Genomic DNA, 15,033 nt, shown 5'->3' on the forward strand with positions numbered 1-15,033 from the left:
CTTCCATTCTCTCCACTCCACTGAAAATGCTCTCACAAAAGCCAGCAAGGACCTCATTGCTGCCAAATCCAAGGGCCTCTACTCTCTGCTCATTCTCCTTGACCTCTCTGCTGCTTTCGAGACTGTGGACCACCCTCTCCTGATGCAAATCCTTCACTCTCTTGGTCTAATTGACACTGCCCTCTGCTGGCTGTCCTCCTACCTCTCTGAACGATCCTTCTCTGTTTCCACTCATGACCTCTTCCCCCCCCCACAGCCTCTTACAGTAGGTGTTCCCCAAGGATCTGTTCTTGGACCTCTCCTAATCGCCCTCTATACTTCCTCTCTAGGTGAACTCATCAGATCTTTTGACCTCCATTATCATCTCTATGCTGATGGTACTCAGATCTGCCTTTCCTCCCCTGATTTCTCCCCCTCTCTACTGACTCGTATCTCCAACTGACTCTCTGCTATCTCTTTTTCTATGTCCCAGCGATATCTTAAACTTAATGTCTAAGACTGAGCTGATTGTCTTCCCGCCCGCCCACATAACCTCACTTCCCACTATTTTTTTATCAGTTGATGGCAAAACTATCTTATCTAGCCCCAAAGTGCGCTGTCTTGGAGTTATCCTGGACTCATCCCTCTCCTTCAACCACACACCCAGAACCTCTTGCAGTCCTGTCATTTCCATCTCAAAAATATTTCCAAGATCAGACCCTATCTCACCCAGGATGCTACTAAACCCCTCATATACTCACTGGTCATCTCCAGATTGAACTACTGTAACCTCCTCATATTGGCCTCCCAAAATCCCATCTTTCTCCTCTCCAGTCTGTCCTCAATGTTGCTGCTCGGCTCATCTTCCTCTCCAAATGCTCTACATCTACCTCTCCTATCCTACAAGCCCTCCACTAGCTCCCCTTCCTTTCAGAACCCAATTCAAGGTTCTCACACTCACTTCCAAAGCCCTCACCCAATCTTCTCCCATTTACATCTCTGATCTCATCTCGCTTCACTCACTTGTCCGCCCTCATCATTCAACTAATGCACGCCGTCTTTCGTGCCAACTGAATACTTCCTCCCACTCCCACCTCCAAGATTTTGTCCGTGCTGCTCCCAACCTTAGAAACTCTCTCCCTCTTCCCATCGGACTCTCCACCTTTCTACAATCCTTCAAACGGGCTCTCAAGACCCACTACTTCATTAAAGCCTTCCAGCTCTCATCCTAACTTGCTGCTACATGTTCCTTCCACCCCGTCTACCCCACCTGTGTCACACCTGTTTGTCTGACCCTCCCTTTTAGAATGTAAGCTCTTACAAGCAGGGCCCTCTACCCTCTTGTGCTTCTCCCTACTTTACTTTCATCTAATTCTTACTCCCCACTTGGGCACCTATCACTTGGTTGCTTATGCTCTGCTGCTTATGTGGGTGTTATGGTCACTAATGTAGCAATGTATATTATCCATGTCCTTGTCCTGAGTTGTATTGTATTGTATTGTACTGGAAGTCACTGGTCACCTATTTGTTTATGCACTTTGTAAGGCACTGTGGAACACTTGTGGCGCCATATAAATGATAATAATAATAATAACATGTTTGCAGTTATTTGGTACCTGTAAACATTGTTAAAACGTTCCAACTGGGATAGAATTCAGGGCGTGATTCATGTTGGTTCGCAAGGCTGCATTCGCATGCAGCCAGCCAATGTTTGTATTCTGCACCTGCGTATAAGACGCAGTGCACGTCTGCGAACCAGCCACTGTGATCAGGAAGCACGCAGAGTCTTCACACAGTGATTGACAGGAAGTGACCATTTGAGAGTGGTGACGGTGGGTGGTCAGAGAAATGCAGGTGTGCCTGCCCATTTAAACGCCGTTACAGGGGTGTGCATAATTAAGCCCATGCGATTGCATACGCTGGCAGAGGTCTAGATGGCGATAGGAAGTTTAACAGTTTCTGCAGTAGGGTCAGGTCAACCACAACTGTGCGGATGGTTCCGATGTTACTGATGTTTTTCCGCTGACTTACGGATGCATGTCATGGGAAGTGGGTGGCTTTATACAGTGATGTGTGTCTTGGTATAGAGCTGCAGTTGCTGTGCGATTGCATTCATTAGCACATTTTCGCAGCAAGCGGGTGCTTGCGAACACAGCCTTGCGAACCAACCTGAATCAGGCCCTCAGTGAGCTGCTGTTCAGAACTTTGCCAGGGAGGGTTTAACCATGCCACATAGGGCATGCCCTGACCCTCCCCAGTAATATATTTGGTCTCCTGATTCTGTAACACACTTAGCCCTATCCCTCCCATATAACACACTTAGGGCCACATTGAATTAGTCCTGATAAATCGATAATATATTATCGCACTTATTGCCCTTATTTGCGCAATATTATAGCCTATTCCGGCAATGCGCACTTCCGTTTTTCACCAGATACTGTTGTAAAACAGGCAAAAATGTATATGTGCGATAACTGTTCATGGCGACAGGCGATAATTTACCCCCAAAAAAGGCTAACTGACATAGGAAATCAATATAGAAGTGTATTAATGGCTGTAATGTACAGTTAAGGCCCCCATACACCTACTCAATTTCTAGACGATCACACGATTTTCAACTCGACGTATGTTCAGTCTTGTTGAAATCGTGCATTTTTTCATCCATATCAATCGTATCTTATGATCATATGTGCAGTACATATGCTCCATCGTATCGTGTTCAGAACGTGGCTTTTTTTTTTTCATGCGATCCATTGTGTGGCAATACATTAATTTCAATGACTGTTTGTCCCTATTCCCTAATAAGCGCGTGAGGCACAGGATCAATCATACGACTGATCCTGTGCAAAGAAAAAAAAACGTGCCAATGGAACTGCAGGGTAATCTGATGTAAAACGGATCGGAAGCTGATCGTGTAGGTGTATGGGCCCTATAAGTATTTTGGGTTCGCCAATTGGCTGTTATCTGTGTATTTACATAAGTGTTGAAAAATGATAAGAAGCTTTTTTTATTTAGAAAATAACTGCTGGACGTAAGTTGGGGTTGCATTAAAATGGGTGTAAGTATATTTTTGTGTCATTAAAGTGCACTTTTAAAAAATTTTAAAAATACACCTGCTGCAGCCACCTGCAATGTTTTATTTTTCACCTGCTCTGAGATGGTGAAAACTTATCGCCAGTTTCTGTCTATGCAATTACCGCACATGCGATAATTGACTTGTGCGATTGTGAAATTATCGCAAAAACTGGGCTTATCACGTTTAATTTAATCTGGCCCTAAGCACACACACTTTCCCATTTCTGCATTGGAACACATTCCCCCATAGTAACAAATATCCCCCCTCACTCATCTAGCAACACATTTCTCCTCCCTACATCTCACCTGTAATACTTATCCCCAGCATATTAGTTACTCATTGTGTGGAGAGATGACTCCCCATTCAGCAATCATTAGTTTTGTGAGCTGAGACATTGATCATATCTGAAGTAGCCAGACTGAACTGGGAAGTATTAAGCTGTGTACACACTGACAAATATATTGGCCGATCAATTGATTGGCCAATATATCTGGTTCCCGTAGGCCAGTGTTTACTACTGTTATGTCTGTGAATGGCGTCGATCACAGACATATCGCAACACAGCCGACGGACAGATATATCTGTCCATCAGCAAGTGTGTACGGATGATCAGCAGATTACCCGTACACATGCAGTGGCAGACGCGAGGAGAGGGGCGGACACCTAGGCAATGGGCTTGTGGGGTAGGGTTGATTGTTGAGTTATCAATAGTGATAAAGATAGGTTGGTAACTACTGTTGGCCGTTGGATATATTATTTATTCTGTTTTGGAAAGATTATGTTTGAGGTGGTGAGATGACATCCAAGATGAAATGGCAGAGAGACACGGACCAACATAGATGGTGACAAATCTGGGGAGGATAAGTAAATTTGAGTAACATCTGCATACAGATGATACTAAAATCCGTAAAAGCTTATTAGTTTGCCAAGGTACAGATTGTGAAAATAGAGCACCTAGGACTGAGCCTTGTGGTACTCCAACTGATAGAGGTGGCGAAGAGGAGATGATTACAGAAACTCTGCGACAGTTTCACAGAGACAACTTTCCTGGCTATCATATTAGCGGGTCGGGTATGAAATGCTGATGGCCGGGAAGCCATCTCACTAAATCCCGACGCCGCAAGCCCAAAAGCTAAAGATCCCAACTGGGACTGGTAAGTACCCTACCCCACCCCTCTCCCCCCCTAACCCTCCCTTAGTGGTGCCTAGCCATAACCTCCCCCTGGTGGTGCCTAACCCTAACCTCCCCCCGGAGGTGCCTAAACCTAACCCCTCTCCCCGCACCCTAAACCTAACCCTCCCGGGGTGGTGCATAACTCTGAGTCCTCCTGGGGGTCCCTAAAATTAACCCTCCCCCCCAGCGGCTAAGGGCTAACACTGCTTGGCTTACTTTCATTCGGAAAGCCGGCTGTCTAGATGTCTAGATTCCGGCATCAGGATATAGACCGGTGTCGGGGTTTTGATGCCTGTCTTTAGTCCCGCGTTGATATTTAGACGCCGGGATTTAGTCATACGGCTTCCCTGCCGGCGGCATTTTGACTGTATCCCCTTATTAGTTTATAACACTTTATAGATGTCTTATGGATCAGATGGAAGCTTATTACCTTTACTAAAGATTTCCATGATTACAGATATATGCAGAATACATGCACTAGGAACACACAAGTAGCAAAAGCCCAATACAATTTTAATTTGAGAATTTTTATTAAAGCATGTCAAATGCTGCAAAATTCAGGAGAGTCAGTTCTTGAACAAACAATGTGACCCATCCCTGTTCTCTGGGGAAATGACCACATGGTAATAAAAAATAACACATATCAGGAGATGGATACTTTTATGTGAGATTGTTCCCAGCTTGGTTGCCTTACGTATTATTATTATCCAGCTTGGAGTTTGGAGCAGAGCCATAACTAGACATTTTGGTGCCCTGTGCCAGAAAGAGCATGGCCCCCAACTGCAGCACATACAAGTAGGGATGGGGAACCTCAGGCACGGTGACCGTATAGGGCCCGCGGAATAATTTAGGTTGGCCCTCTGAGCTTTTTTCCGGTAGCCTCATCTGGCTAGCTGGGTGCCCAGAGTGGCACCCTGCAGCCAGAATTTATGCAGCAGTGCCGCCTGGAGCGTCCTTTGAACGTTTCGGACAGTCACACCGCATTGCTGTAATCACCGGCTATTATGGCCCCCTGCATCGGGCCAGTGAATAATGTTATATAAATATATATATATATATATATATATATATATAATATGAGATATGGTAAGAACTTACCCTTGTTATCTCTATTTCTACGAAGTCCATAGGGTTCCACAGGATACCTTGGGTATAGGTGTGACGTCAGTCGCAGGGCACCAAAGAGTTAAGCTTTCAGCCTCCCAGGATGCACTAGGTCCCCCTCCTATACCCCGCCCCCGGGCCAAGGCACCTCAGTTAGTTACCAAGCCATAGGCCGGAGGAGGAGAAGGAAGAGAGAGAACAAAGATCTGGACACATACAAGAATCACATTCTCACCAGAGGGAGACGGAAAACCGGTGACCAGAGCAAAGCCCATCTGCAGCACAGGTGCGACAGGGCGGGAGTCCTGTGGAACCCTATGGACTTCGTAGAAATAGAGATAACAAGGGTAAGTTCTTACCATATCTCATATTTTCTACTTCAGGGTCCATAGGGTATCCACAGGATACCTTGGGGATGTCCCAAAGCAGTATCCTTTAAGGGTGGGGACGCTCCTGTGCAGAAAGGAGAATCCGCCGCCCGAAGGAAGCATCCTGAGAGGTGAAGGTGTCAAACCTGTAATACCTCACGAAGGTATGGACAGAAGACCACGTAGCAGCCTTGCAGATCTGAACTGCCGAGGCACCACGTCGAGCTGCCCACGAAGGACCCACAGACCTAGTGGAATGAGCCTTCAGAGAAGGAGGGACCGGTAGGCCTTCATGAAGATAAGCTTCAGAAATAGCCATACGGATCCAGGCTGCCAAAGTTTGCTTTGAAGCAGGCCAACCCTTTTTACGGAAGCCAAAGAGGACAAACAAAGCGTCCGACTTCCTAAACGAAGAAGTGCGGTCAACATAAGTCCTTAAGGCCCGCACAACATCCAAAGAGGCCTCACCCACGGAAAGACCCGGTGAGTTAAAGGCCGGAACAACTATTTCCTCGTTAATATGAAACTGGGAAATAACTTTGGGAAGAAACTCGGGCCGAGTGCGGAGCACTGCCCTGTTCCCATAAAAAACCAAGAAAGGGGGTCTACAAGAAAGAGCCCCTAACTCAGAAACACGTCTGGCCGAAGCAATGGCCAGAAGGAAAACAGTCTTAGCTGTTAGCCATTTAAGATCCACTGAGCCCAGTGGTTCAAACGGCGGTCCTTGGAGAGCCCTCAGGACCACAGCCAAATCCCAAGGCGCCACAGGTGGAACAAAGGGCGGCTGAATGCGGAGAACACCCTGCATAAAGGTGCGCACATCCGGGATTGTAGCAATCCTACGGTGAAACCAGACAGATAGGGCCGAAACCTGTACCTTCAAAGAAGCAAGGCGAAGCCCATGATCTAGTCCCGCTTGCAGGAAGGCGAGAATCCGAGACAGACGAAACTCCCGCGGTGCATAACCTCTCGGTCGACACCACTGGAAGAACGTATGCCACACGCGATGGTATATCCTCGCGGAAGACGGTTTCCGAGCTCGTAACATGGTACGCACCACAGAGCTGGAAAACCCCCGGGACCTCAGCATGGCCGTCTCAACAGCCACGCCGTCAAAGACAGCCGAGTCAGGTCCGGGTGAAGGCAAGGACCCTGAGACAGAAGGTCCGGTCGTAGCGGCAACCGCAGAGGAATGTCCACGGACAGACCCTGAAGGTCTGAGAACCAGTGCCGTCTGGGCCACGCGGGAGCTATCAACAGGAGCGTCCCTCCTTCCTGTTTGAATTTCCGGATTACCCGTGGAAGAAGGGAGACCGGAGGGAACAGGTATGCGAACCGGAACGTCCACCGGACGGACAGAGCATCCACCAGAGACGCCCCTTCGTCTCTTGTGCGAGACCCGTACACCGGCAACTTGTTGTTGTGCCGGGACGCCATGAGGTCGATTTCTGGAAGACCCCACCTGTCCACCAGTAGTTGAAAAACGTCCGGGTGCAGGGACCATTCCCCCGGATGAACGTCCTGGCGACTTAGAAAGTCCGCCTCCCAATTGAGCACTCCCGGGATGAAGACCGCTGATATGGCCGGAAGATTGCGCTCCGCCCAAACCAGGATCCGAGAGACCTCTACGAGAGCCGCCCGACTGCGAGTTCCTCCTTGCCTGTTTATGTAGGCCACGGTGGTAGCGTTGTCCGACTGGACCTGCACCGGGCGACCCTGGAGAAACCGCTGTGCCTGCTGGAGAGCATTGAAGACCGCACGGAGTTCCAAGATATTTATTGGAAGCTCCGCTTCTGTCGGCGTCCACCTGCCCTGGAACAAGTGTGGACCCGAAACTGCTCCCCAGCCCCGAAGACTGGCGTCCGTTGTCAACAGGACCCAATTTGGAACCCAGAACGGACGTCCCTTGTTGAGGTGGGTCGTCTGTAACCACCACGTAAGGGACAGGCGAACCTCCTGGGTGAGCACAATCGTCTGGGACTTCAGAGACTGAGTCAGCCCGTTCCACTTGGACAGGATCAGGTGCTGCAGAGGTCTGGAGTGAAACTGGGCGTATTCCACCATGTCGAACACCGACACCATGGAGCCCAGTAACCTCATCGCCGAGTGTAAGGACACCCGGCGGCTGTGCAGACAACTGCGCACCCTTGACTGTAAAGCAGAGATCTTGTCCTCCGTCACGAAGATCCTTTGCTGTCCCGAGTCCAATAAGGCTCCAAGATGCAGAATCCTCCGAGACGGGATTAGAGTGGACTTCTGCCAGTTGATTAGCCAGCCGTGCCGTTGCAGCAGTGCAATGGTCAGGTCCAAGTGGCGTAACAGGAGCTCTGGAGATCCTGCCACCAATAACAGGTTCGTCCAAATACGGCAACATGCGGACTCCCTGCAGCCGCAGAGAAGCCGCCATGACCGCCATCACCTTGGTGAAAACACGTGGTGCTGTTGCCAGGCCAAAAGGTAACGCCCGAAACTGGAAGTGGTCGCTGCTGATTGCAAACCTGAGGAACTGTTGATGGCGCCAAAGAATAGGGACATGCAGGTAAGCGTCCTGTATGTCCAATGACACCAAGTAGTCCCCAGGTTCCAGCGCCAGAATGATGGACCGTAGGGTCTCCATCCGAAACTTCGGGACCCGCAAAGACTTGTTGAGTGCTTTGAGGTTGAGAATCGGACGATATGACCCATTGGGTTTCTGTACCAAAAATAGATTTGAATAGAAACCCTGGCCCCTCTGGGAGAATGGAACCGCCACTATAACTCCAGCCTGGAGCATAGTGTGCAATACCTTCCGCAGCTCCGTAGCCTTGTTCCGGTCTGATGGGAGACCCGTGGTGAAGAAGCGAGCCGGGGGTCTGTGCCGGAAGGAGAGGGCGTATCCGTGGGAAACCACCTCCAGAACCCAAGTGTCTGTCGTAGTGGTCGACCAACACTGGGCGAACTGTAGCAGGCGGCCTCCCACCCTGGGATCCCCCAAAGGGAGGCCCGGACCGTCAGGCCGCAGGCTTGCCATCTGGCTTGGGGGCCGGACGTCTGGTACTCCATGCCTGCTTCCGGGGCTTGACCGATTTCTTAGGGCCAGCCTGTCGAGGAAACGACTGTGGTTTGGGCCTGCCCTGGGCCCTAGATGACCGAAAGGACGATGGTCCCGAACCAGAAGGAGCAGCGGCCGACGGGAGACAGGCAGATTTGGCTGCCGCCAGCGTGGCCACAATCTTATCCAGATCCGGACCGAAGAGAACTTCTCCGGTAAACGGCAACGCTTCCAGACCTTTCTTGGAATCTGCGTCCGCCTTCCAGGATCGCAGCCACAAGGTGCGACGAGCAGCTACCGCTGCTGAAGAAATTCTAGACACCAGAGTACTAATGTCTAGAGCCGCCTCGTTGATGTAGGTGGCCGAATCACGGAGATTGCCAATCAACTCCGCCTGATCGGCCGGACAGTCGGATTCAAAAGAAGCCTCTAATGAATCCGCCCAGCGCTCCATCGCTCTGGCAACCCAGCAAATGGCCATAGCCGGCCGTGCTGCCCCCCCAGCAAGGGAATAAGCGGACTTCAGGCAGATTTCTACCTTGCGGTCCGTAGCATCCTTAAGGGAGGACATGGATGGCATCGGCAATGTGGCACTACGGACAAGACGGGTCACGTGAGAATCCACCTGTGGAGGGGATTCCCACTTCGCAAAATAATTATCCGCGAACGGATAAGCCACCGCCAGGCGTCTCTGCGGCTGGTATCTTTTGCCAGGTTGTTTCCATGCCTCCTCTAAATGGTCCACCAACTGACCCGAAAGAGGAAAGACTGTGGCATCGCCCTTCACATCTTTGAAAAAGGCATACTTAGATTTAGCCGCTGGGGGAACTTCGTCCTCAATCACCAAGGCTGTGCGGACCGCCCGAATAAGTCCAGGAATATATACTTTGGACTTAGCATCAGCGTCCTTAGTATGGAGAGGTTCCTGATCGTAAGGATCTAGAATCTCCCCATCATCAGACGTCCCTTCGTCATCCTCATAAGGAGCGGACAGAGACGCCACCGGCCTTTTATGAGACCGCATCACAGACTCCCCTTGCAACACATCCGACAAGTGCTGTACAGAACTCGTCAGGGAGTTAACCCACGCTGGCTCCTGAGAACCCGGGAGCGGGGAAATAGGGAGACTGTGGGGTACCACCAATTGTCGTGGGAACCCCTGCATGGGTGACGACACCACAGACTGCTGGGACAAACCCATCGGAGTAAACGCGGGCTGCGGAGCTAACTGGCCCACTAAAGCTGTTAACGCCTGAGCGAAACAAGCCCAGGGCGGCTCCTGTACCGGTGCTGTAACCGTAATAGGCCGCGCCATGGACAAACACTGCCGGCAAAGGCCCTCCGCGCTACCCTCCCCCTCCGCTAACGGTACTTTTTTGCACGTGGTACACTGTAGCCGGAGGGGAAAATCACTTTCAGACATGATGGCACCACGTATGTGACCTCTCTCACCAATTAAGTATTAAATAGGCGAGAGACCACCCTGCAGCACCGCACCGCAAGGGCTTTAGCAGAAAGAACAGGGACAGTAATAAAGCTGACAGTTTAGAGAAGAAAAGATTACAGGCAGCAGCGCTAGCACAGTCACATACAATGCAGAAAAATAACAATTCCTGCACTAACAGCGCTGATCACTCAACTACACAGACACAGGGCCTGGTAGGACACAGCGCTGCATACACAGACCTGACCACAGCGGAGGAGAGGTATGCGGGGGGACCCAGACCACGATGCTTCCGTCCAGCGCTTCCAGCAGCGTTCACCATGCGTTCTGGAGAAGATGGCCGCCGAGGAGCAGAGAGGAGGCTGGCCTGGGGGAGGAGCGCTGCCACAGGACCAGTCGGCAGCATGCAGAGAGGGCTGTGTGCAGCGGGGGAGGCGCCGGCTGTGAGACAGGGAAGGCGCGCTCCCCTGGCATGCATTTAACCCCTGGGACGCCGCAGCGCTACCGCTCTGCTGCGGTCCGCTGTCCCAGGGGGTAGTGGAAGCGCAGGTTGGTCGCCTGGCTCCACGCTGCAGCCAGTCCCCAGGGAGCCCCCTGCCTGGGGACTTAGGACCATGTGATCAGCGGGGACCCACCGCGGGACCCCGCTGCTTACCTCTGTCCCCCTTGAATCCGGCCATGGTCCGGAGCATCTGGGGTCACCGCTAGCTGTGACCCCAGACGCCCACCAGCATCCCCGGATCAGTACCGGCGTTCTGGTACCGGCGGGGTGTAGGGAAGACAGCATGGACGTCAGGACTGACTGTCCATGCTGTACATCCAGATGTGCAGCCACAGCTGCATGAAGAATAAGCTTCAGGGGCTCTTCTAGCCCCCACTCCAACAGGTGCACCCGACTCCGGCCGGGCACCAAACTAAACTGAGGTGCCTTGGCCCGGGGGCGGGGTATAGGAGGGGGACCTAGTGCATCCTGGGAGGCTGAAAGCTTAACTCTTTGGTGCCCTGCGACTGACGTCACACCTATACCCAAGGTATCCTGTGGATACCCTATGGACCCTGAAGTAGAAATATATATATATATATATATCTCAAAATGGCCCTCGGCAGAACAAAGGTTTCCATCTTTGCTTTAAAGTTTAAACAAGGACAGCGCATGGGGGCATGGTCACACAATAGTACCAATTCAAGTTACACTACGTAGCAGTGCAACCTTATTCACATTACACTGCACAGTAGAGCCCCTTATTCCTGTTATCTCACACAGTAAAGCCCCTTATTCACGTTACGTCACACAGTAGTACTCCTGATTCACGTTACGCCACACAGTAGTAATGCCCCTTATACACATAATGCCACATTGTAGTAGTACCCCTTATATACATAAAGCCACACATTAGTAGTGCCACACAGTAATTCCCCTTACACATTATGCCACAAATTAGTAGTGCCCTTATATGCATTATGCCACACAATGGTGTCATATAAATAAAAGTTAACAACACTGGGCTTTAGTGCAACCAGGACAGAACTATAAGGTTATAGACAGTGTATAATGTTATATTGGAAAATGTATAAATGAGAATAACACCACATAGACATACTGAAGGTGCTGTTGTCTGCTGTCCAGGGGGAGGGGGGTGCGGATTCGCTAATGGGGGATGGGGCAGGAAGATACTGCAGGTGCTGCAGCTGTTCAGGGGGTGGGGTGATTGGGAAGGGGTGGGGCCCGTGATCAAGACATTAAAATTTAACAAGACTCATCTCTGAAGTAGGACAGATTGTATGTCGTATTTTATACATGAATAATGCAAGACACATGTGAGCTTCTTGCACCAAAAAGCAACTAAGTACATAGTATGTGAAGCTAGAATATTGTGTCCTTGATAACGCAATATATAATAATTCCATTTTAATTGGCAATCAGGAATGCAATAGTTTCCAGTCTGTCCAGGAAATAATATAGATTACATTTCAATTGTTTATTCCATATCTCTATATATATACTGTATATGTTTTCATATAACTTCTGATACTGTATATGATTTACTGACCAGTCGAAATAACAGAGACAACCAATTATTATGGTTTTGGCTATGATAATTATATCATCTTCAGACAGGGCTGAGTTCAGCACAAAGTGAACAGAGGCCCTGATTCAGAGCCGGACGCTCTGACAGAGCGCTCGCTCTGAATCAGGGCCATCCCTGCTCCTTTTTGGAGTGGCCTCCTGGCCGCTCGCATAGCTGTGGGTGACCACCCACAGCTATAGCGGGCGGCCAAAATGATGGTCGCGATGGTCAAGACCTTTGCGATCATCGGGTTTGCGACGAGACCCTGCGGTAGGGTCTCGTTGCCGCAAGCCCAGGAGTGCTTTTGGCTCTATCAGAGGCTCTATCAGAGCCAAAAGCACTCCCACTGACATCACTAGTGATGTCAGTGGGGCCGGATCCAGACGGTAGGCGTTCCCATGGGAATGCCTCCGTCTGGGCAGCCACGCCTCTGGCACGCCCACCAAAGGGGGCGTGCTGTCAACCACCATCGACAGTACGCCCCCTTGGTGCGAGACCCTTAACGACGGCTTGGCCGTCGTTATTCGGGTCTCGCGCATGCGCACGACGGAGCCACCTCCGTCGTGCGCATGCGCACTTGGGCACCATCGACCCGCTTGCGAGCGCTCAGCGCTCGCGAGCAGGTCAGAATCAGGCCCAGAGTTCTTTATTAAATAAGGATGTTATGATGAGTATGTATATGTCTACTAATAGGTATTGCCAATTGTCAGAAAGCCAGTTTTCTGGCACAATGATTTACACTTATGATTTATACTTCTTAAAAACCTGTGGTAAAAGCTTGGCAAACTCCAATTATCCTGTAATCACAAATAACCATCTCATTGCTGGAGTGGAGGTAAAGGGTCACCAATAAGTAAACAAACCTCTTTTGAGTGGCACAGCCACTTCTGCACTGCATTTATGATCTTTTCCTAACACATACATCATGCAATGTACCAAACTGTATTACCATACAGCATGTGCCCCCTACTGTGAAAATAAAAAATGCATCACTGTCTCCATTTCTAAAACAGAGAGGGGGGCTGATCGTGAGTTGTGGGGGCCGCGATCACAAGGAGGGGAGGGGCAGGAAGATACTGAAGGTGCTGCTGTTGTTCAGGGGGGGTGATCATGGGGGGAGGGCTTAGGGGGGTATGGGGAGACTGAAGGTGCTGCTGTTTGGTGTGTGGTTGGGGGGTGATGCTGAAGGTGCTGCTGTTCGGGAGGGGGGAGGCGTGCGGTCATGCAGAGACAGTACCTGAGCTGCTGTAGCCGCTAGTGTGTCCTCCTCCTCTGTTCCGCTCACAGCCTCACACTCCGACCTCCACCACTATTGGCCAATGCACCACTGCTGCCATTGGTCCAGGGATCTGTCTGGTAGGCGAAGCTCTGGACTGAATGGAACAAGCCGGGCGCACCGCTACTGACATGAGGGCACTCGGCAAAAAGAGATTGTGGTGGCGGCCAGTTCCACCCCAGGGCATCCTGCGCTCTGATCATGTGTATTGGTAGTGGACATTACTGTAGAACACTTGATAGTTCACTGTGGAGGTTTATTTGAGATTATTGGACTATATCATAAAGGGTGAATACTTAATTAGCAACCATTGTATAATCACAATTTTTTAGTAAGTACATTTTTTTTTAGATGTATATGTGTTAATGTGTCTTATGACAGCACTGATTATTTATTAGATGTGATATACATTTTTGAGATAAATGATTTTTTTATCTTCAAGCCAGGAATGGTATAAGAGAGGAGGGGGCCCGTGTTCTGTCTCCTTGTAAGCCCCCTCCCTTTCCCCAGTACAGTTGCTGAGTAGGCTCTGGCACTTTGCCAGAGTCAATTGGGCATGCACAGGTCTCCGGAAACATGGTGCCCATGCCATTTTACCGGTGATTTCTCTAATGCGCTGATGCCAGAGAACTAAGTATAATGTATGCATGCAGGGTGTGTGATGTGGACCTGCACACCCTACACCCATTATAAGATTATACCAGAGCCGTAACTGGACTTTTTGGTGCCCTGTGCTAGAAAGAGCATTGGCGCCCCCCTCATTTTTCAAAGGGACATAATGCACCCAAAAAAGGGCCATGGCTTCATGGGGAAGGACCAGGGAAGAGATAGGAGAGGCCAGGAGATGCTGGGGATGAAATAAGAGGAAGCTACAAGCAAGAATGATAATAAACAGAACTTTGACAGGCCCAAACAGCGCCCCCTGACCTGTGGTGCCCTGTGCGATGGCACCAGCCGCACTACCCTAGCTACGGCCCTGGATTATACTATCAAACTTCCAGCCTTTACTGGTGCTGGGAGTCTTTTTATCTAAACAATGTGGACATGACTAGTTGCAGTCAAACTTCCTAAGTCTCAGTGGCACAGTAACTGCTAGACATAACCTTCTGTTTAATCTTTAGTTTGTCATCTGGTGAAGTGGTTATAGAACATGGAGTCATCAATCCACCAAAGTGTTGACAGAAGCATTATTTTAGATTACAGACCCACCTCTTTACTGCCAAAATGGCTTAATTCCCATATCAGTAGTTGTTATAATATAACAAATATCCTAATTTCATTTCAGTCTGGCTTAGGACCAAACTTTTCTACTATAATAATCCTATTCATATGACAATTATATGCTGCAATATAGTCAGATGTATACTTTTGGTGTTATAATATTAAGCAAACTTTGCTACTCAGGTATTGGAAAACACATGCTAAAATGCTTTTGCTCCTATTTATCATGAAGATCCAAATTTGTGTCAAACTCTGGCTCCAACTCTAGCCACCAAGGTGTTACTGGTGGGA

The 15,033-nt window shown here is 49.7% G+C and overlaps 2 protein-coding genes across 6 annotated transcripts in view; one reads left to right on the plus strand and one right to left on the minus strand.

Annotated features, from left to right (window-relative positions):
- AUTS2 (activator of transcription and developmental regulator AUTS2) overlaps positions 1 to 15,033 on the plus strand; it is a 1,638,780-nt gene that overhangs the window by 1,416,072 nt on the left and 207,675 nt on the right. The gene's annotated exons all lie outside the window — the stretch shown is intronic.
- LOC148507543 (uncharacterized) overlaps positions 1 to 15,033 on the minus strand; it is a 94,009-nt gene that overhangs the window by 58,313 nt on the left and 20,663 nt on the right. Inside the window, exon 2 of the mRNA XM_088445880.1 lies at positions 13,483 to 13,533. Within this exon, the coding sequence (XP_088302006.1) occupies positions 13,483 to 13,533 (51 nt within the window). The remainder of the gene's footprint in view (positions 1 to 13,482; positions 13,534 to 15,033) is intronic.

Source organism: Taudactylus pleione, unplaced genomic scaffold (assembly GCF_031769625.1).
Source record: "Taudactylus pleione unplaced genomic scaffold, aTauple2 ptg000391l, whole genome shotgun sequence".
Taxonomy (NCBI): Eukaryota; Metazoa; Chordata; class Amphibia; order Anura; family Myobatrachidae; genus Taudactylus; species Taudactylus pleione.